General features: G+C 39.3%; 1 protein-coding gene across 1 annotated transcript in view; it reads left to right on the top strand.

Annotated features, from left to right (window-relative positions):
• The window catches only part of LOC126259826 (uncharacterized protein KIAA0825 homolog), a 184,387-nt gene extending 161,176 nt beyond the window's left edge, over positions 1 to 23,211 (top strand). Inside the window, exons 12-13 of the mRNA XM_049956872.1 lie at positions 17,172 to 17,348; positions 22,244 to 23,211. Coding sequence (XP_049812829.1) covers positions 17,172 to 17,348; positions 22,244 to 22,438 — 372 coding nt within the window. The 3' untranslated portion in view covers positions 22,439 to 23,211. The remainder of the gene's footprint in view (positions 1 to 17,171; positions 17,349 to 22,243) is intronic.
• Positions 23,212 to 23,931: the final 720 nt, after the last annotated feature.

Genomic DNA, 23,931 nt, shown 5'->3' with positions numbered 1-23,931 from the left:
CCCGCGGCCGTGAGGTGGAAGGCCGCAGAAGATGAAGTAGCGTGTGGGGCTGTCGGCCATGTAAGAGCTCAGCCGGGCTGTGGTCGCCCATGGGGGTGAAACGGTAAGATGCCAGAAACTGGATAAGCACATCATCAGCAGCAGAAGAAGTCAGAAGTTTCCGCATCTGAGCCTTAAATGTGCGGACCAGTCGTTCAGCCTCACCGTTGGATTGTGGATGGAACGGTGGGGCCGTGACATGCATAACGCCGTGACGAGCACAAAAATCCACAAATTCGGAAGAGGCAAATTGCAAACCATTATCAGTAACAAGAGTAGAGGGGAGGCCTTCCAAAGAAAAAATGCGGGCGAGAGCACTGGTGGTTGCCGCGGTGGTAGACGACGTGCAACGGACAATGAAAGGAAAGTTAGAGTAGGCGTCAATTATGAGGAGCCAATAAGTACATAAAAAAGGTCCCACAAAGTCAGCATGAATACGCTCCCAGGTCTTCTCAGGCGAAGGCCACGGTGACAAAGATGACTTTGGGGCAGCGGCCTGTGACGCACAAGGGCCGCAGGCCGCGACCATGTGTGCGATTTCAGAGTCGATGCCAGGCCAGTACACATGACGGCACGCCAGAGATTTTGTGCGAGACACACCCCAGTGCCCTTGGTGAAGGTGGCGCAAGACCGAAGCATGCAAAGACGCAGGTACCACAACATGCGGCAAAGCATTGTCAGTGGAAAGGAGGATAACACTATCCCTAGCTGTGAGGCGGTAGCGCAAAGCGTAGTAGTTCCACAACGGATCAGAAGTCTTAGCAGATGGGCGACCTGGCCAACCCTTCTGAATACAGTGTGAAACCCGGGAGAGGGTAGGGTCATAACCCGTAGCAGCCGCCAGCCTGTCCCCAGTGCTGGGGAACCCGTCCACAACCCGCTGCTCGGCAACATCCAGGTTGTAACGGAACATATTAAAGGCTTTACTTTAATGAAGTATGTGATCCCTTCCAAATTCAACCAGTTTAATGAGTATTTATGATTATAGAAAAGTTATTGTGTATGTTAACAATGATTGCACAACATGTCTCCATAAACAGTCAACCCATTAAATTATACTGAATAACTGACCCACACAAAAGTTAATATCACTTGATCACTGATACAGCAAATGTCATCATGTAAAAACACTAAGTTTATCTTAAATAATTAATATGAAGTACGAAAAATAGTGGCCAACTTAGGTATTTTGGATCTCCTTAAATAAAAATCACCCAGTGAAACCTATTTGTTCACTAGGAGCGTTTTCACTCAGTATTCACGTAATCAATCCTATTTTAGACGAAAACCAATGTAATTCTTCATAATTCACGTTACTTACTTATTTATGCAAATTAGAGAAGTCAATTGACAAACTTCTAAAAAACGGCCTTTTTGTAACAAAGAATTATTCTGTCAAGTCAACAAATCTGTCTGTCATTTTAATAACATGTTAAATTATGTCACTCGATGCAAATTAATAACTTTTCTGCACAAATTATGATAACAGATGTACATGTGACTCATAAACTATATCTCTTTTTAGTAGTTCTTTGACAATGTTATAAATACAAGCAGCGAGAAAGGTCGAGAGAGCAGTCGGAGGCAGTCAGGGCAGTCGGAATGTCACTTTGGTGAAGTGTGTTTCTGTGTTATTGTTTGGCAAAACAAGTCAAAGAACATGTAAAGGAAGTATTACTTTGTGTTGTGTTATGGTCTTTGGTGGACAGTGGAATTAATATGGCCACTAAAGTAATAAATGTTTGATGTTTACATATGTGTTGGTTTCGCTCGTTCTTTATCATCAAAAACACATGAAAAACACGGAACCTCATGTGGTTACCCTAGACAACCAGATTTAGAGCCAGCATCAGCAACGAGACACAGCAGCGATCCAGCAAGCAGCAGCGATCCAGCAAGCAGCAGCGATTACTACAATACAATATTTTGTAATGGCGCCAACCTAACATCAAGTGCTAACAAGCTCCGTAAATGGGAGTGAAATAGTGCGTTTATCAGCAATTAGCAAAAGATATCCAACGACGACTTGTGGCGGTCCATTTACAAGGTGGAAACACAAAAGTTCGTCCCTATCGAATGCCTGATCAGGATCCATTGGAAGGCAAGACAGAGCATCAGCGTTGGCATGTTGAGCCGTTGGCCGGAAATGAATCTCATAATTGAAACGAGACAAGTAAAGAGCACAACGCTGGAGGCAGTGTGCAGCCTTGTCGGGAAGTGATGTTGACGGATGAAACAAGGAAACAAGTGGTTTGTGATCTGTAACAAGATGCAATTTTGAGCCAGAGAGAAAAACACCAAACTTATGAAGAGCATAAATAATGGCCAAAGCTTCTTTCTCAATTTGAGAATACTTTTGTTGGGCATCTGTGAGCATTTTGGAGGCATAAGCAATGGGTTGTTCCGAACCGTCAGAAAAACGGTGCACAAGGACTGCACCGACCCCCTATTGAGAGGCGTCTGTGGCAAGAACAAGATGTTGGCCAGGTCGATCAGTAGCCAGGCATGGGGCCTGTTTCAGCATAGTCTTCAATTTCTGGAAAGCCGCACCGCGTGACGCGGACCAGTGAAAAGGCACATTTTTATGCAACAGGCGATGCAACGGCTGAGCCACCGAAGCCGCAGACAGTAAAAACTTGTGATAGTATGCCATTTTCCCCAAGAAGGCCTGCAGTTCCTTAACAGATGTAGGGTGAGGAAGGGCATCGATCGCAGCGACAGTTTGCTGAAGCGGACGAATACCATCCCGAGAGAGTTGAAACCCCAAGTACGTGATAGATGCCTGAAAAAATTGTGATTTCTGAAGATTACACTTAAGACCGGCAGTCTGTAAGACATGAAAAAGTGTGCGGAGATTTTGAAGATGTTCTTCAGTGGTGGAGCCAGTGACAACAATGTCGTCCACGTAATTGATACACCCAGGGACAGGGAGCAATAATTGTTCCAAGAATCGCTGAAAGAGAGCAGGGGCACTAGCAACCCCGAATGGCAAGCGTTGGTATTGATAGAGGCCAAAAGGCGTGTTAAGGACCAGAAACTGCCAGGAAGCAGCATCGAGAGGAAGTTGATGATAAACTTCTGACAGGTCAATTTTAGAAACATACTGGCCTCCAGCAAGTTTAGTGAACAGTTCTTCAGGACGGGGCATAGGGTAAGTATCGATGAGGCATTGAGCATTTACAGTGGCTTTGAAATCGCCACAGAGACGAATATCACCATTTGGCTTAGCAACAACAACAACAGGAGAGGACCACTCACTGGAAGTGACAGGAAGAAAGACCCCTGAAGTAGTGAGACGATCCAACTCCCATTTTACCCAATCACGAAGGGCAACAGGAATGGGCCGAGCCCGAAAAAACTTAGGCCGAGCAGTGGGTTTGAGCGTGATATGTGCTTCAAAGTCGTTTGCACAGTCTAACCCAGGAGAAAAAAGGGACGAAAATGTCATCGACAAGGAATCCAGTTGAGCATAAGGAATAGCATCAGAGACAATATTGACAGAGTCATCTATGGAGAACCCAAAAACGCGAAAGGCATCGAAACCAAAAAGATTTTCTTCGTTGCTCTGGTCGACCACAAATATGGGAACAGTGCCAACGACGGATTTGTAAGCTACCTCAGCATTAAACTGTCCCAAGAGAGAAATCTTCTGTTTATTGTACGTCCGTAATTGCCGAGTGACAGGTGACAGGAGTGGAGAACCCAACTGAAGATACGTCTGAGAATTAATTATAGTGGCAGCAGAACCGGTATCCACCTGCATGCGAACATCTCCACCAAGGATTTGGACGGTGAGGAATAACTTCCCTGAAAGGGAAGAAGTGCAGTTGACAGACAACACAGAATCAGAATCAGCGTCATGTTCATGAACATCATGTATGCAGTCGGATTTGCAAACGGAAGACACATGACCATTCTTTTTGCAATTGTGACACACAGCCCAACGTTGGGGACAATCCTTGCGTGAATGTTTCGTAAAACACCGCAGACATGAAGGAAGCTGCCGGGGGTTTTGCTTCAGTTTCTTAGTGGGTTGTTTACAGTTAGGCCGAGGCTGCGTGTGGGATCGCAATGTGGCCACGTCGGCCGGTGGGGATGCGCCACACGCATCGTCAACAGCACACAGAGGTTGTATTTCCCTGACATCACCTCACGCCTCTATTTGTGCCCCAGCGGCGTGAGAAATTTCAAAAGGTTGCGCAATGGAGAGAACTTCATCTAGAGTCAGGTTTGCCAACTGCAGGGCCCGTTGCCGAACTTATTTGTCGGGCGCCGACCAGATAATAGCATCCCATACCATGGAATCGGCATAGGATTCTTTGTGAACTTCAGTAACAAATTGACACTTCCAACTGAGGCCGTGAAGTTCAGCAGCCCAAGCGCAATGGGATTGATGTGGCTGTTTTTGACAACGATAAAAGGCAACACGAGAGGCTACCACATGCGTTTGCTTTTGAAAATAGACAGACAGAAGTGAACACATTTCAGCAAAGGACAAAGACGCAGGATCCTTCAAAGGAGCCAATTGCGACAACAACCGATACATTTGAGGTGAAATCCAGGAAAGGAACAGAGACTTACATGGTTGTTCATCTGTGACGTGAAATGCCAAGAAGTGCTGTCGAAGATGTTTTTCATAATCAGACCAGTCTTCCACTGTCTCGTCGTAAGGAGGAAAAGGAGGTATAGCCAACGACGAGAAATGCCCTGCATTTGACGCCGCGACGAAAGCGCGAATCACCGCTGTTAGAAGCGTCTGCTGTTCAAGGAGATTTTGCAATAGTTGCTCGACAGTAGCCATGGAAACCTGTGGGTCAACGGTGAAAAGGAAAAATCCCATCCTCGTCGCCAATTGTTATAACATCAAGTTTAACACATATATTTCAGAACGACACAACACATATAAGTCACAGATTAAGTTGACAAGCAAGACATGTGTACACGTTAGCATTCGAATGAGCACTGAATCCCAGTCTAGCGGCCGCTGCTTGGCTGGCCGCTTAGGTGGCGTAGCTGCTGCATGGCTGGCAGACAGCGCCGCATGTAGAGGACGCGCGTAATTGCGCGGCGGCTCTTTGAATGATCACAACAAAAGTACTTGCAACTTGTGAATTATCTGTCACAATGAGGTCATTTAATTTCACTGTCTATCTTGAAAACTGACTGGTTGTCTTGTCACCTCTTTGACAGTATCACATTAGTTTTAATCTTTTTATCTGCATTATTAATTTCTGTCAGGATGTACATTCTTCTTAACATTTCATTGACTTTCCATAATATATTACAGTATCTTTTAGTATGCAAGTAATGTTTAAAATTAGATTGAAACACTCAAACAATGATTCCAATTCTTTTTTCCTGCCTGTTCCTTTTAAGAAATGTACATTGAAATTTTCACAGAGTAGAAATTGCTTCTTCTAATTTGAAAGGTAGCTCAATAATGGATCTATATTTCTTATAAATAATGGGAACTTTCTTAAAGGGGATCTGTAGACTGTGACTGTTCAAAAGAAGTATTCTATAGTAACAGCCCACAAGCACTTGCTTCTTGCTTCTGATCCACCCAAAATCTGTCAAGTACACAAAAACTGTTTGTTTCAGTATTTTTTACTTTTTGTCCAACTTTTATGTATTTTGCAACTCCTCCTTTTTCAATGACAATTCTGAATGAAAAGGTTGCTAGGCTATAATCCCCAAATTTAACTTCTCCAACCCTGTGGTTACATGGTGTTCAAAGAGGCACAAAACATGTATCACTTCAGAATATTGCACATCTTCTGGGCATACAAGAAGCTCTTCTTGCTTTTCAGTCCCATAATTTTTTGATGTAACAAATTGATTTTACTGTTTTGGAAACTGTTATTTATATCATGGTCTTGTTCTACTTTGATGTTTTTCAGAACTGTCTGTCTGTAACTTGAAAATAACCTAAAAATTCTGCAGGGAGTTCTGATTATTATCGCGAATATAGAAGCAGGTACACAAAATATCCCTAAGGCAACCGCGAATGCAATTTGAATTGAAACCACTAGAGTTTTAAGCCATAGCAGACCTCTAGAAAGTAATTTAACAAAAGGTGAGAGGAAGGCTCTTATGGATTTGAATGCAGATGAAGAAATAGTGGTTCTTCCTGCAGATAAAGGGAACGCTACTGTTATGGATACAGAAGATTACCGAAGAAAAATTTTGAACCTTTTAACATCAGGGCAGTATAAAAAACTTGCGAGGGATCCTACAGCCAGTGTACTTAGGAAAACAAATAATTTGATTAAGTCATCTACCTCTATCCGAAAAGAAGATAAAAGAACTTTGTTGAAAAGTGAAGCTATGTGTCCTCGATTGTATGGTGTACCTAAAATTCATAAAATAGATTTTCCTTTAAGACCCATAGTCAGTGCCATCAATTCTCCCACTTATGAAATAGCAAGATATTTAACAACTTGTTTACAACCATTTATTGGAAAAACTGACTCATATATAAAAGACTCGCGTCATTTTATTGAAAAAGTAGAGGGACTAACTCTGGCCCGTGAAGATATCCTTGTAAGTTTTGACATTGTGTCCTTATTCACAATGATTCCTGTTAACGAAGTTATGATTTTCATAGCGGATATTTTTCCAGAAGATCTGACTGTTCTTTTCAGACATCAAGTCAGTTCCAGTGGGATAATGAATTTTATGAACAAATTGATGGAGTAGCAATGGGTAATCCATTAGGCCCTGCGATTGCCAATCTTTACATGGAAAAATTTGAACAATCAGCCCTAGACAAAGCTAATAACAAACCATCTCATTGGTATCGATATGTAGATGACACATTTGTGGTTTGGTCCCATCGCAGAAAGGCCTTGGACGATTTCTTTGATTATCTAAATAAAATTCACCCAAAAATACAGTTTACCATGGAAATAGAAAAGGATAACAGAATATCTTTCTTGGATGTCTTAGTTATGAGACGGTCCGACAGAAGCTTGGAATATAAAGTCTTTCGGAAGGCAACACATACGGACAGATATTTACATAAAAATTCTAATCATCATCCACAACAAAAAAGGGGTGTCATAAAAAGTCTTATCAACTGAGCAGAACGGATATGTACACCTGAACATTTGGATGCTGAAGTGAAACATCTGAAGCAGGCTTCTGAAAAAAACGGCTACTCAAGAAAAGAGATAAATAGAATTTTGCGTCCAAGGAATAGAAGACCAAAAGATAAGAATGAACCACAACGACAGAAAAATACAGTAGTTCTCCCTTTTTTTAAAAAAGTAACATCGGATCGGTAAGATTTTATGAAAACATGACATAAAACCTGTCTTTAAACCAACAAAGAAAATAAGTCAAGTACTACGATCTGTGAAGGATAAATGCCCTCCCCTGTCGACATGTGGTGTGTATAAAATTCCATGTACCTGTGGTAAAGTTTATATTGGTACTACCAAAAGAAGCGTAAACACGCGACTGAAAGAGCATAAAAGTCTTTGTCAACTTGGAAAAATAGAAAAATCAGCTGTAGCGGAACATGCTCTTCAACCAGGCAACCACCAAGTGAAGTTTTTGGATACCGAAGTTTTATCTACAACGTTAAATTACTATCCACGGCTATATAGAGAAGCTATTGAAATTTATAAACATCATGATAATTTTAATAGGAAAGAGGAGGCTATGAAACTTAGCGATATATAGTCAGTGGCTCTACAAAATTGCTAACAATTTTTATCTTTGACAAGGTGGTAATAAATAGTCAACCTTATCTTTGCTATGGATTATCACTGCTCATCACGTGCCACCTGAACCACGCCCCCCTTTCTCACAATATATAAGTCGCTCTCAGACACCCGACCAGTCAGTCGGCAAGACTCAGTGGAGCAGCACCTCTGAGGAAGTCCAGCGCAGTCCTGGATGAAACGTAAGGAGCAGAAAAGTTCTTGGACCATGACCTCACATCCCGGAAAGTATATCAACAGCCAAATGTAGGAATATCACAAACAACATGGTATATATCAACACATGGCAAGTAGTATTTACAAACTTCACATCAGCAATTCATCAGTAAAAGCTGTCTCCACATGACATGTATCAGCAACAGTGTGTATGTCCATATGTAAAAATTGAGGCCCTTAGAATCAAGGGTTTGTCACATCAGTAAAACCAATCAATTAAAGTGTAACAGACCATGTTAGTAGCTACATGCTGACTGAGGGAGGGTGGAAAGCACCAGGAAACAAAATTCTGAATAGCATGCACCAGTAAACACGTGCGCTTGGCAGTCTAAACAGCCAGTAAGCATAAGCACATTGAAATTACTAACAGAAAAACAACATGCAAATCAATGATTATAGAATAAGTCATTGAAGAAGACAAATACTTCAAATATACTGGCATAAGTTAAGACCATTAAAGGATTGTCAGTACATTATCATATGGTAGTGACGCCCATACATAAGTACATTATTACACACCTAATGACAGCAATGAAATTAATATCACTTCCAGTGCATCATCGTACAAGAAACAAAATGCCAGTGCATAAGCGTTCTATTAAATATAATGACAATAAAGAGTAGAAATTCATATGTCTCTGAATAGTGGCAAACAACAAAAGTGGGTAGCATCAATATCCTAGTACAATATAAACTGACCAATGAAATTGTAGGCACAAGAATTGTACAATAGAATTTTGAGGAAATGAACCACTCACAAGGGCTACCAGCAGTCATATGAAGATTTTTTTGGGAACAGTATGGGTTAGAAACCACCAAAAAATGCCAGCTGCAGCTGACTATTTAGTAAATTCCCATCTTTTCTTCAATATGTTTATAGATCTTTAATTCTTCCCAAAGGTCCATCCTGCACCCTTTGATTTCTTTGTGAAGAATAACTGTGTCTTCCACATCAGCAGATGTAGAATTATGTATATTATTAGTTCCTTCATTTCCTAACAGATGCTCTTTGTATCTTGTCCTCACGGCTCTGCCTGTTTGACTAATGTAATAGCTTACATAGTTATTTCAGGTTAATTTATAGACACCTGAATTGGAAAACGAGTCACCAGTATTTCCTACAATATGCAATAGTCTTTTCTGCAAACTATTGTCTGTATAGAAAGAGACATTACAGTTATATGTATTCATTAGAAGATGTGTAATCCTTAAGAAACATTTCCTAAAAAGGGAATGCATAAGAATATCTTATTGTGAGAGAAACAATCGTTGCAAAACATCGAACATTTTATAGAGGTTTTCTTTCTGAAGATGTGATCTACCATGCTTAGTTAAAAGATGGTGTATGATGGAATCTAAAAATGCTAGTTTATGAGGTTTTGAATGCACCAAGTCAGTGAGGATAATATTATCTGAATAAGTTTGCTTATAGAAGATGTTGAAATTGAAGGATTCATTTTCTGCAGAAATTGTTTAATCAAGAAACTTTATAACTCCTTTTTCATTCTGAAGTTCTTTATGAAGCAAATTTCCTCATGGAAGTTATTAAATGCATTGAAAAACATGTCCAGCTCGTCATCGCTGCCATCAAAAGTGATGACAATATCATTAACATATCTCACACAAAAACCAATTTTTGATGTAATTCCAAATTAGAATTGAAGATTTTTTTCAAATGCATTGATGAAGACGTCAGTCAAAATACCAGCAACTGGGTTCCCCATAGCCAAACTGTAAGATTGATTATCGTTCTACCAGATTCCACAATAGATTTTATGATAGAGTTGTTAATAAAGCAAACATTATGTTTATGCAGGCTGAGAACAATTTATTATATAAAGGACTAAGTACCATCTACCATCTCAGCTTCATAAGGGGCCTGTCATTTGGAACCTTATTATTGCTTAAAGTTGGTTTTAATCTCTTAATCTGGATCAGGTCAACCAAGTCAAAATATGTAGATGAATGTCATAACATAACAGATAAAGAATTGGCATTGCAGTCTGATGTTTATACTACTGAACACAGACTAGTAAGAAGTATTAATCATAAGCTGAAAGAAAATCAAGCAGTAATTTCCAAAACTGACAAAGGCAATACTGTTGTCATTTCTCATAAAAAAAGAGTATAGAAAAAACTATAGAGTTTTTGAGGATACTGACATTGTTGAGGATTCTGTCATTTTAAATGGAATAGGTAGCACCCATGACAAGTTAGCTAGGCATCTTCAGTATAAAATTAAAGATTCATTTGTTTTCGAACAAAACTTCTCTGTTGAAAATAGTAAAGATTTAATTGGCAAAATTCAAATGAGACAGTGCACAGCTGATATCAGGGGCTGATCTCTTTTGTTATTGTCAGTCTGTATACCCACTTGCTGGTATTTTGACTGACATCTTCATCAATACACTTGAGAAAACATTCTTCAGTTCCAATTTGGAATTACACCAAAAAATTGGTTTTTGTGTGGGGTATGTTAATGATATTGTCATCACTTTTGATGGCAGTGATGACGAGCTGAACATGTTTTTCAATGCATTTAATAACTTCCATGAGGAAATTTGCTTCATCAAAGAACTTCATAATGAAAAATTAGAACTAAAGTTTCTTGATTTAACAATTTCTGCGGTAAATGAATCCTTCAATTTCAACATCTTCCATGAGCAAACTTATTCAGTCAATATTATCCCCGCTGACTTGATGCATTCGAAAGCTCATAAACTAGCATTTTTTCATTCTGCCATACACCATCTTTTAACTACCCCTTTATCACCTTCCAGTCAGCTAAATGAGATAAATGTCATCAGATCGATCACAGGCAATAACGGATATGACCAGAGCATTGTAGATCACATCTTCAGAAAGAAAACCTCTCGAAAATGTTCGACGTTGCGTAATGATCGTTCCTCTCACAATAAGAAATTCTCATGCATTCCCTTTGTAGGAAACGTTTCTTAAGGATTACACATCTTCTAATGAATAAACATAACTGTAATGTCTCTTTCTCTAAAGACAATAGTTTGCAGAGAAGACTATTGCATATTGTGAGAAATGCTGGTGACTCATTTTCCAATTCAGGTGTCTATAAATTAACCTGCAATAACTACGTAAGCTATTAAATTAGTCAAACACGCAGAGCTGTGAGGACAAGATACAAAGAGTATCTTTTAGGAAAGGCAGTAACTATTATACACAACTCTATCTTTGCTGAACGTCTACTGATTGCCAACCACACTCCCAAAAATTTGGAAGACACAGTTATTCTTCACAAAGAAATTAAAGGGTGCAGGATGGATCTTTGGGAAGAATTAGAGATCTATGAACATATTGAGTGCATAGATAGGAATTTACTAAATGACCATCTGCAGCTTGCCTGTAAATAATTTTTTGGTGGTTTCTAACCCATACTGTTCCCAAAAAAATCTGCATACGACTGCCGGTAGCCTTTGCGAATGGTTTATTTCCTCAAACTTCTATTATACAATTCTTGTGCCTACACTTTCATTTGTCAGTTTATATTGTACTAGGATATTCATGCTACCCACTTTTGTTATGTTTGCCACTATCCAGAGATCTATGAATTTCTGCTTTTTATTGTCATTATATTTAATGACAAGCTTATGCACAGGCAGTTTTATTTCTTGTATGATGATGTACTGGAAGTGATATTAATTTCATTGCTGTCATTATACATGTAATAATGTACTTGTGCATAGACATCATTATTTCCATATGATAATGTACTGACAATCCTATAAGGGCCTTAACTTATGCCATTATATTTGAAGTATTTGTCTTCTTCAATGTCTTATTCTATAATCATTGATTTGCATGTTGTATTTCTGCTGGTAATTTCAATGTGCTTAACCCTACACTGCATGTGTTTTTATTTTAGTGCAAAAAATAAATGTGGTAGAAAATGTTCACCAATGAAGGGGAAAAATATTGAAAAAATTATATAACTCATTTAACAACATGAAAGTCATTATTTATTACTTGTTGCCATTTGGCAAAATCATGCGTTTAGACATAACACACTCTCCAGTTACCAAAACTATTACAACAGTAAATCAAACAGGATATTAATTAACAAATACATTTTATGGAAAAAAAAATTTTATGAGATATTTGATTTTGAATTTAAATTTCATATTATTGATCTCAGTAGCATTTAAAGCAGGATATTTGTGTGAAATAAATCTGAAAACATTAAAATCACAGTACATGATATTTAGTGAAACAGTTACTGTTCTTGTTAAGACACAGCTCCATGTTACATTTTTCGCATTTAATAATGGTATAACCTTTGCAATTTTCATTTTTGCAACTCTGTTTTTTATCTAAATAAACAGGCCAGCCTGATCAAACCTGACATTTTTAGTTGGATGGTGTGAAGCTGTCTTCTTCTTTGCTGGTGGTTTCTCTATAAAACTTGGCCTTCCTCTTTTTTGTGTAGAACTGAAACCAATTTTGAGCAAAGTTTCAGCCAGTTCAGTCCTAAAATTTGCTAATTGGAGCTCCTTAGCTTGAGACACTGGGTAGCGGATGCTGTTAACTCCGCAGTACAAAATCCTGCTGTTGATTGTGGCTACATCAACAAGATAGTAAAATATTCGAAAGCACCACTTCTTACTCGGCATTATGATTCTGTATCTGCCAATGAGACTGTCTAGAAGATCCACTCCCCCCATATGCTTGCTATAAATTTGCACAATTTTTGGACAAGATACAAAAATATGTTCCTTCTTACTTCTATCATATCTCTTTACATTGCTTGCAGGGTCACTTCCTACAAACGTGGATAACAACATGACTGTCATGTTGTCCTTCCAGAGTACATTTGAGATCTCTGTTCCTTCATAATTTCCAATAAACTCAAGTATTTTATCCCTTCCTCTTTACTCAGGGACTTGTCGTCTGGGAGTTTCTTATTGTGAACTGTATTTCTTCTAACAGTCCCTAGAGATAAAAATCTTCCCTTCAAATAATGCATTAGCAGTATTGATGTGTAATAATTATCAAAGTAAATTTTGTGATTTACATTCTCTGGTACATTCTGGCATAATCTAACAATCACATTGCTGCTGGCACCAGTCGTGACTGAGATGTCGCAGCAGACGGACGTGGAGAGTGTGCGCGCGTGCTTCGCGAGCGATCCGGCAACTGCCACCACACCGACCGGCCGCGGTCCGGCAGGGCCTGCCCTGCCGGCCGCCCTGCCATCAGCCGGCGCAACTATGACGAACCAACCCGCAGAACAGGGAAGAAATAGTACCTCGACCGTGGAGCCGATCCTGGACACCGATATGGACCACGCTTCGGACTCGAGCGCCGCTACAGCGGAGGACGACCGAGAAGACAGGAGACAGTCCCCGCTGTACCGATGAAGCAGACGAGACAGATGTTCTATACGTCACGCATTGCGCCACGATGCAACAGAACAGGGATTCAAGCAGCCACTGTCGAAAAAGCAGGCCCGCGCGAAAAACCTTACAGTTGTCGCGAGAGAATTGGATGTGAGCAACTGCTACCAGCCGCTGCAGGGGGAGGGGGTGTCACTGGAAGCAGCTGGCCGTTCACTCAAAGAGCAACAGAGTCAGAGGGACACACAACAACATGCTGTTAATGCACCACAACAGCAACAGGACGGCGCACCACCATCGCCGGGCCAGACTGAAGAAGGTCGTGCACCACCGTCAGCTACGACTCGACGAATCCCACCGATAGTACTGATGTATAAGGAATCTTACACTGACTTCCGAAATTGGCTGCATGCAATGTGTATGCAGCCATTCACCTTGCGCCAAGCTGGAAATGGCGACACACTGAAATTGCAACTCAACTCGACTGACGACTACGTGAAAGTTCACGATGAGCTCAGGAGGAGGGGCGTCCCAATGTACATGTTTCAAGCTGTATGACCTCTGACCTTGAAGACACTAATCCGAAGCATTCCGCCGTCGCTGCCGAATGAAGAATTGAAACTCGCTCTCCAAGACCCCGGGTTTGCAGCATCGGTAGTTGGCCACCACCGCATGCCGGGCACTAATGAGAAGACGGGCCACAGAGTCGTCATACTCCTCGACACGCCTGTGAGGTATGAGGCAACATGGCAAAGACACATCTTCAGCACCTTCAATCGCTACAAAATAAGGTACTTCGTCGTGTTTTCCATGTTCCCCCGCAGTTCCTGCACTGGTACATCCATGAGGCCACAGATGAACTGGAAGTGCCACAATGACATCAACAGATAGCATGAAGATTCTACACAAGGACTGGAACTTCCGCCAATCCCCTGATACGAACCCTTGGAGCGCCACATCAGCCAAGGGAACGCTATGCACGACCCATTGCCGTGCTGGAACGGTAATGTAAATAATCCAAAATAAGATGGAGTCTGCACCAAAGACAAAGATAATTCGTGCCCGCCCACACCCAAGACACACAAGCAAATAAAGATGTTACACACAAACCCACCCCCCAGAGAGAAGTAGGAAATGGTCCTGAGTAAACCCTACACAACCCAGCTGCCGCAGAACAGCCTGAAGCAAAGCGGAAGTAGCTGCTGGCACCAACATCTGGCTCTGCATCATTCTTGTCCCATTCATTTTCATGTCCTGTATACATCTCCATTTTGTAAGCATGCCCAGATACACCACAAAGTAAAAGCAGTTTATATCCATATTTATGGGGTTTATCTGGCATGTACATTTTGAGATGGTGCCTGGCTTTGGTAGTGCACATCTGTTCATCTACATTAGTATTTGCTAAATTGTCTTGAAAATGTAAGAAGCACCTCACTTGCACAAATTTATTGACAGTAATATTGTCCTGTACAACTGATGGGCCCACAATGTTATTCCAATACATCCTCACATTCTTTAGTGTTACAACAGAAGAGAGGATACAAACACCTAAAAACTTTTGAATATCTTCTACAGTAACATTGCTAGGCTTAGACAAATTCATCTTGGTACTATAAAGCATAGATTCGTGTGAAATCAACTCCAACATTTTCATTGAAAAAATACAAAAAGAAGTCATATGGAGTTTCCTTTGCTAATAGCTCATCTGGTAAAGCTTCTTTTCCAAGAAAAGGTTGCTCTACATACTTCATCTCTGCTTTCTTCCACAACACATCTCGTATTTTCTTTATCTGTGATGTATTGTTCTTACCTTGTGCAGATATTGCAGCAGCAGTGCCTCTCATACGTGCAGTTGTAGTTCCTGCTGCAACTATCGAGGTGTCTGCATTGATTGACTGCCCAGCACAATCAGAATCATTTGAAGTCACATTGGATTCGCTGGCCGGTGTGGCTGAGCAGTTGTAGGTGCTACAGTCAGGAACCACGCGACCACTATGGTCGCAGGTTCGAATCCTGCCTTAGGCATGGATGTGTGTGATGTCCTTAGGTTAGTTAGGTTTAGGTATTTCTAAGTTCTAGGGGACTGATGAACTCAGAAGTTGAAGTCCCATAATGCTCAGAGCCATTTGAACCATTGAACATTGGATTCAATAAGATTAACAGTTTCACTGTGTGATTTCACAAATTTATTGCTGGTGTCACATATTTCATCTTTATCACCACTATCATCTTCACTTTTACTCGGAACTGGAACTGAAAACCAAATTTCTTCTGTCAACTCCTTTGATCATCCATCGTCATCCACAAAATAAACTTTTTCAGGATTCATGATACCTAATTTTATAAAAGAAAGAGCATCAAATCACTGAAATTGCAGAAATTTTGTCAGCACTGAGTGCAAGCTTTCTAAGTAAGTACATGACAATGCTACGACTGAATTCATAGTCTTCAGTTAAAAGTTGCGGGCTGAGAGGCTGTGGTCAATGTATAAAATTTCCACCTAACGTTTCATCTCCATCTGTGGGAGACATCTTCTGAGGTCGTCCGGCTACTGTAGGCAGTAGGCGGATGACCTCAGAAGATGTCTCCCGCAGATGAAGATGAAACATTAGGTGGAAATTTTATACATCGACCATGGCCTCTCAGCCTGGAAGTTTTAACTGAAGACAACACCGGCCATGAAAGCCTACATTGTACGAATGCATAGTGTTGCCAAATGGTAACATGTAATTTTCTTTTCACACAAACTTACTTTTAAGGAAAAAATTAGTGTTTAACATGTTTTCTACTCCTATTAGATCTCTGTAACATGATAAAATTTGTTTACTTGACAGAAGTTGTGTCAGTTTATAATTACATTACGCAATTTAATGCTCAACAGCGAGTAAAATTCACTGGAGCGCTCTTTGGTGCATTTCTCCTCAATTCAAGACACTGCTGCCATCTGTGGAGGAAACTATCAACTAAATGCTTAGAATAGACTTCAATGTATACAAAATGCATGGTGTTGCCATCTGGCAACAAGTAGTACACTGGAAAAACGTAATTAAAATTAGCGTTGCCAAACAGCAACACCATGCAGTGTAGGGTCAAACTTATTGGCTGTATAGACTGCCAAGCATACGTGTTTATTCGTGCATGCTACTCAGGATTGTTTTTCCTGGTGCTCTCCACTCTTCCTCAGTCTGCATGTAGCTACTGACATGGTCTGTTACACTGTAATTGATTGGTTTTACTGATGTGACAAGCCTTTGTTTCTAAGGGCCTTAATTTTTACATATTGACATACACACCATTGCTGATACATGTCATATGGAGACAGCTTTTACTGATGAATTGCTAATGTGAAGTTTGTAAGTACTACTTGTGATGTGTTGATATATACCATGTCGTTTGTGATATTTCTACAAGTGTTGTAGAGAATAGTTTCTGCTAGGCATGTAATATTGGTCCATGGCATTTTCATTATAAGTTACCACATTGTATGCAGGTTTGCCTTCTGAAGAAGACAGATTTAAATCAGTTGAAACCTTGGTCAAGGTTATTTAAAAAGCACCATTTATTGTGACTGGTTGGTTGTCTTTTATTCTTGCTGTAAAGCAAATATCATAGCATCTAGATACATTTATCCATAACTACCACAGAATTAATGAAATGAAATAAAATAAAATAACAAGGTAGATGTTCCACATCATCATATTTTTCAGAGTTAGTTTGTGGTAAAGGAATTTTTCTTCATTAAGTCATGTATTATTTCCCAATAGTCTCTCTTATAAATTAAAAATAAAATGAGTTCACAGTAAATTTATCCTTTGTATGGCAGGTTATGTGGCAGTTCTTACAATACAGTACCCACTGGTTGCTTGGACAACTTGGTATGCTGGAACCAGGAGAATCTGAACCACAAAGTCCTCCTATTATACCTGCCATTGCATCAAGGCCTACCCCTGTGTGTTTGCTTCATACTATGTTTCATGTGGGTCATCGCCCATTTGACCAGGTGAGTCTTGGAGTGGGTAAAGAAACACATAGCCAGATGAAAGTGAAGATAAGTGTATTGCTCCACTTGACATGTGATATACTGATACATTCTCTTAGCTACACTTTAAACATCTGAACATATTCATTTATTTTTTCGGTTACCAGAACCAAACATTTTTCTATTTACTGAAATATTGAGAACAATGTAATACCATCAATAATGTCAACTGAATCGCAAATCATTTGTGCAAGTATTTTATTTTCACACAAACCTGATGTGTAGCCTCAATTCTCATTCATACTGGAATACGTATCTCACACACTGTCAATGTGAGAAATGAAAGTATTGACAATCAGTACATATTAGAAAATAATCTCTTGATGAACTGATTAACAAGTTGTTCCAGAAACCAGTAAGTTTGAATTGCTTATACATCTATCATGAAGTTATACATTTGGAAACAAATGCACACTGTCTGATAACAAACTCCACTGATTGATTACTAATAATGGTAAAAATAAAAGAAATTTAAAGTGACCAGTTGCTGTAACTGCCCATTAATCAGTTTATTTGTTACAGACATGGAGTTTCATAAACCAATAGCACTAATTTCAAAAAAGTTCTTTACCATTTTACTTCAAATTTTCTTAAGATACTCTAATAAAATTTGGATGGCCATAGGCTATATATCTTTTAAATATATATAATACAAATGTTGTTAGCAAGAGTCTCAAAGTTCTTGATCGATTTACTTGAAATTTTTGCACAATCCTCCAATAAACATTCAGACAAACATAGGCTATGGTTCATTTCCTTGCGTGGAACACAAATCTTCTCGAGATAGATTTAAAGATCTCTCAATGTTTTCTTTCCATTGTTTAAGTTCTTCGCCTAGTTGTTCTTTGGCTTCTCGAAAACTTTTATTAAATAAATTTTCTTCAGAACTCTATATGTGTGTGTGTGCGAGTGTATACCCGTCCTTTTTTCCCCCTAAGGTAAGTCTTTCCGCTCCCGGGATTGGAATGACTCCTTACCCTCTCCCTTAAAACCCACATCCTTTCGTCTTTCCCTCTCCTTCCCTCTTTCCTGATGAGGCATCAGTTTGTTGCGAAAGCTTGAATTCTGTGTGTATGTTTGTGTGTCTGTCGACCTGCCAGCACTTTCATTTGGTAAGTCACATCATCTTTGTTTTTAGATATATTTTTAAACAGTTCTGTACACGTTTTCTGTAGAAACCAAAAGCAAGTGAGAAACGCTGGCTGAGAAAATGTGTGGTTTAGTTTTCTTTCTCACAGTCAATTTTAATTATGATATCAGAGCATTTAAACCATTAGACAAATTGTTTTTCCTTTTTATTCTTTCTCTTTGTATATAATTTTAAACAAAATTTCTCTTCATTTTATTGCTCACAGTCAGTTTTAATGGAAAACAGGAAAGTTGTGATTGCGTCTCATAGGGTTGTGGTTATAATACTACTACAGAAACTGAATGATCTGAAACTTTGTAACCCTAACTGTAAGCAGATTAAAAACATGTGAAATACTGTTATTGAAGCTACTGATTTGCCAGATCCAGCACTGGAGGTCTCTCTCATATTCTGTATACCTATGGTCCCAACAAACTTACCCATTCATTTTAAGAGACTTCAATTTCCAATCAAGGTTTCGTTTGCAACATCACTAAACAAGGCTCTATGTCTGAGAAAAGAGGAGGTGGACAGAGAGGATGGAGGAAATGAACTTAAGAGATGGGGAAGGGGGAGAATGACAGAGAGAGGGAGGAGGAGGTGATGAGCAAAGAAAGGAGAGAGGAGGAGCAGATGGGCAAATATAGTGTGGAGGGAGAGACTGACAGAGAGAGGAGGCAGACGGACATTAGGACACACATCCAATTCACATACGCATTTAGCAATTGTGAAGCATTACCGTATTCACTAATCTACAACTAAAGCCAACTAACTCCTTTGTTCGATTAAATTTCAGTTTTTATTTCTGTGCAGTTATTATTAATTTTAGTCAATAGTTTGTAAATAACAAAAAGGGGACTAATAGATGTCAGTTCTAGATCCTTGCTTATCTGATGAAGTATAATGTAAGCTGTAGCATTGGTGTATACAAGGTGTCCCAGGAGTAACAGTCAGTATCCAGGAATGGGGCAGGAACGATCATTCGAAGCAAAAAAGCCTAATAAACATGGGCTTAAAATGTGTACATTAAGAGCTATGAGCACTTTATTTTTGATGCTTTAAAATTAATCTCTTTGACTACAAATTCTTTGCTTTCCACATTTTGGGAAAAAGTAGTGTGAACAGAAAGAAGAAAAAAAATTGTCTAGTAAACATGAGCTGCATACATTATGAGCTATCAGCAGTTGTTCAGTAGAAGAGATGTGTTTCACATTAGCAAAGATGAAAAAGTGCTCATAGCTTTTAATGTATGCACTTTAGAGCCCATGCTTACCATAATTTTTTTATTGTATTGGTCCATACTACCACCTTTCAAAATATGGAAAGCAAAGAGCTTGAAGTAGAAGAGATTTGTTTCACAGCATTGAAAATAAGGAAGAGCTATAGCTCTTAAGGTATACATTATAGAGCCCATATACACTAGACTTTTTCACTTTGAATGATTGTTCCTGTCATATCCCTGAATAATAACCATTCCCCCTTATACACGCTGTATGTTCTTCAGTGTACTGTAGTTGGAATTGTGAGTGATGACAGACAATGTTTGACTTGTTTTGCACGTCTATGTCTCACATTCTCCAACAGAAATGAGCATTTGGTAGTGTTATGAGCACTCTACTGTTAATGTTGTAGCCATTGCGAGCATTAAATGTGATCATAGTAGGTTATTTATTGAATTTTTATTCCATTTGTTGTAAGTTGTAATCACTGATAGTGGTGGTAAGTGACAAAGTGCATAAGGAATTGAGAGACTTAATTTGCAAGGTAATGCTTTCTTCACGCACAAAGCACATGTACGTGTATATGACAACTGTCTCACGCAACCAGCAACAATGTGAACACTGTCCATCCTTCAGGCTGTATGAACCATCATCATTCATGAATCAGACTATAATATTGATTAAATAAATACTTTTTTCTGGAGCTTTCTGTGCAGATTTAATTGAAACTGAGTCAAAATCTTACACACGGTTCACCCGAATCTATCTACATCTGAAACTGATTTTTTTCCTTTGCCTGGTGACCTCAGCAGGACCATCACAAAAGACTAGGGTGGGCTTAAGCAGCAAACTCTTGACAGAATTTGGAAAACATGATAAAGAGGCTCCAAGCTTGTGGCAATGCATGTATGTGGTGGAGGAGCAACATGATATCTAATGTTTCCCAGAAGATAATTTTGACTTCACTTATGTGTAAGAGCTTTCACTTTCAAATAGACTGTCTTTATTTTGGTAAGTTTATGGTTTTTTATTTGATAGTTGATGTTTTTAGAGATATTCTTTCATTCCCTGCTATACTTGAAACTAAGTGCACATGCATTCATTGATATCCAGGTGGTGCCAAACTTCTGAATGTGAAATTTGAACTTTCATTTTGGCATTTTCTGCACTGGCTACCAGTTGACCTTTTGTGCCACTGAATGCAAGTTTAAGCTCCATGAAATATCTTTAAACAAAATCAGAAATTAATGATATTCAAATAACTATTTGTCTAATGTTCTCTAAGGAAGCTATGCAAAAGGCTTTCTTTCCACATATACTCCCAATGCCTGCTTCTTTTCTAATATGGAAGCATAATGATCTCCTTGTTCTTTAGTATTCATGTCAGTTATTTAAAAATGTTCCCTTGGAAGCTGTTGTAAAACTGCTGACATTAGAAGAAAAATAAAATAGACTACTGTCACTATCACGCAGGCATTTACTCAAAAAACAATATTCTCCAAGTTCCTTCAAAAGTTGCTGCATCTGTTATTTGGAGTAATATGACAGGTTCAAATTTTAGACTCTTCCTCTCTTCTAAATTTACCATTCAGTTCCAGGATTGGAAGGGCAGTATATTGCTTTATGGGGTTTACTGTAAAAATAAATTCTCTGAAGTACCTACAAGTTAAAATTAACACACTACTGCTCAACTGCTCAAAACTTTCTAATATTTTCATTAAAATGAATATGTACTTGCTGAAAGAGGAGAAAATGAAGAAGAATGAATTATATATGATACTAGCTGACAAACCCAGCATTACGTAGATATTCATTCCACCAATTTTCTATTAGAAACAAAAACAAAACATGAACTGTGTTTGTAGTGAAGTATCAAAAAAATTTCATTGCCGTGTACTTCAAAACACCTTTGAAATTATGAAATTGTCATGTAAAGTAATATGCATAATGTACAAATTTATAAGTACAGTATCCAAATTAATAAATGTGATCCCAGACAGTTCCTGTATGCTGTGTGCAGCTGTTTCATATGTCCACAATACAATTTTGTAAATGCCTCTTCATAACTCTATAGATGGCTACTGTTTTCGCGTACAGTTCTTTGTGCTTTGCAGTTGAAAGCTGATAAAAAGCATTGCCTGGTGTCAGGGATTTCCTTAAGTTGACTTGGCTGTAGGAGTGTCTTAGTGGTAAAGAATACAATAAATGTAATAAAATTTCATGCATGATGCAACATGTTTTCACATATCTCAGTGTTTTGATATCGTATCTCTTGAACTATGAATTGGAGAATGATATATATGTGTGTAGCTACTTTCAGCAGCATATGTGGGTGCTGTCTGTAAGATATGTTAAGAGCAGAGTTAGTAGCAAAAAAGTAATAGATTTAAATGTCATGCACAATGTGGCAGTTTTTTGTGCACATCTGTGTCTATGTGCATCATATTGCCAGAAACCCTAGTCCTCCTGAAGCAATTGGAGTGATATGTGATTTTTATCTTTTCCAGCTTCTAACAGGTGACTGGAACATTGACTGGAACAGCCTCTTGCAGACATCACTGAACATCACACCTGATAGTTTGTGGGCACAGTTAGTACTAAGGCCAGAATTTCAAGATTCACCATTAGATCTCAGTCAACATGATGCTGCTGTCACAGCCGCTTTGAAAGCAATTTTTCAACAGTTCTCTAACACATCATAACCCTGCATATGTATTATTCTAAAACAAAAAAGTTTCTTGCCAACTGTAAAAAGATGAGCAATGATATACAACCCTGTACTTCAGTGAGACTCACACAAATGTATTTAATCAATAATGTTTTGCATTTTTAAAGAGAAAAGTTGAAATGCATACTATCAACAAGAGTCAAAATGATAATCATAAATCCGGGGCTAGTTGGCCATCCTGGAATGCCTATCATCTACTTGGTGCTTGCTCCGTTCAGTGGTTAGTGAACTATCAACATATAGACATCTATGAGATCCACATGTTAATAACTATGGTGGTTTCCCAATGAGTGCCTCACAACCTCCTCCCTATATATATGTACATATATAGGGAGGAGGTTGTGAAGCACTCATATATATATATCTGCTTGTGTCTGTATATGTGTGGATGGATATGTGTGTGTGTGCAAGTGTATACCCATCCTTTTTTCCCCCTAAGGTAAGTCTTTCCACTCCCGGGATTGGAATGACTCCTTACCCTCTCCCTTAAAACCCACATCCTTTCGTCTTTCCCTCTCCTTCCCTCTTTCCTGATGAGGCAACAGTTTGTTGTGAAAGCTTGAATTTTGTGTGTATGTTTGTGTGTCTGTCGACCTGCCAGCACTTTCATTTGGTAAGTCACATCATCTTCGGGATTGGAATGACTCCTTACCCTCTCCCTTAAAACCCACATCCTTTCGTCTTTCCCTCTCCTTCCCTCTTTGCTGATGAGGCAACAGTTTGTTGCAAAAGCTTGAATTTTGTGTGTATGTTTGTGTGTCTGTCGACCTGCCAGTACTTTCATTTGGTAAGTCACATCATCTTTGTTTTTATATAAAGATGATGTGACTTACCGAACGAAAGAGCTGGTAGGTCGATAAAAACACAAACACACACACAAAATTCAAGCTTTCGCAACAAACTGTTGCCTCATCAGGAAAGAGGGGAAGGAGAGGGAAAGATGAAAGGATGTGGGTTTTAAGGGAGAGGGTAAGGAGTCATTCCAATCCCGGGAGCGGAAAGACTTACCTTAGGGGGAAAAAAGGACAGGTATACACTCGCACACACACACACACATATACAGACACAAGCAGACATATTTAAAGACAAAGGGTTTGGGCAGAGATGTCAGTCGAGGCGGAAGTGAAGAGGCAAAGATGATGTTGAATGACAGGTATGAGTGGTGGCAACTTGAAATTAGCGGAGATTGAGGCCTGGTGGGTAACGGGAAGAGAGGATATATTGAAGAGCAAGTTCCCATCTCCGGAGTTCGGATAGGTTGGTGTTGGTGGGAAGTATCCAGATAACCCAGACGGTGTAACACTGTGCCAAGATGTGCTGGCCGTGCACCAAGGCATGTTTAGCCACAGGGTGATCCTCATTACCAACAAACACTGTCTGCCTGTGTCCATTCATGCGAATGTACAGTTTGTTGCTGGTCATTCCCACATAGAATGCATCACAGTGTAGGCAGGTCAGTTGGTAAAT

Source organism: Schistocerca nitens, chromosome 1 (genome assembly GCF_023898315.1).
Source record: "Schistocerca nitens isolate TAMUIC-IGC-003100 chromosome 1, iqSchNite1.1, whole genome shotgun sequence".
Classification (NCBI taxonomy): Eukaryota; Metazoa; Arthropoda; class Insecta; order Orthoptera; family Acrididae; genus Schistocerca; species Schistocerca nitens.
The sequence above is the reverse complement of the archived record's forward strand: the minus strand, read 5'-3'. Positions and strand labels throughout refer to the sequence as shown.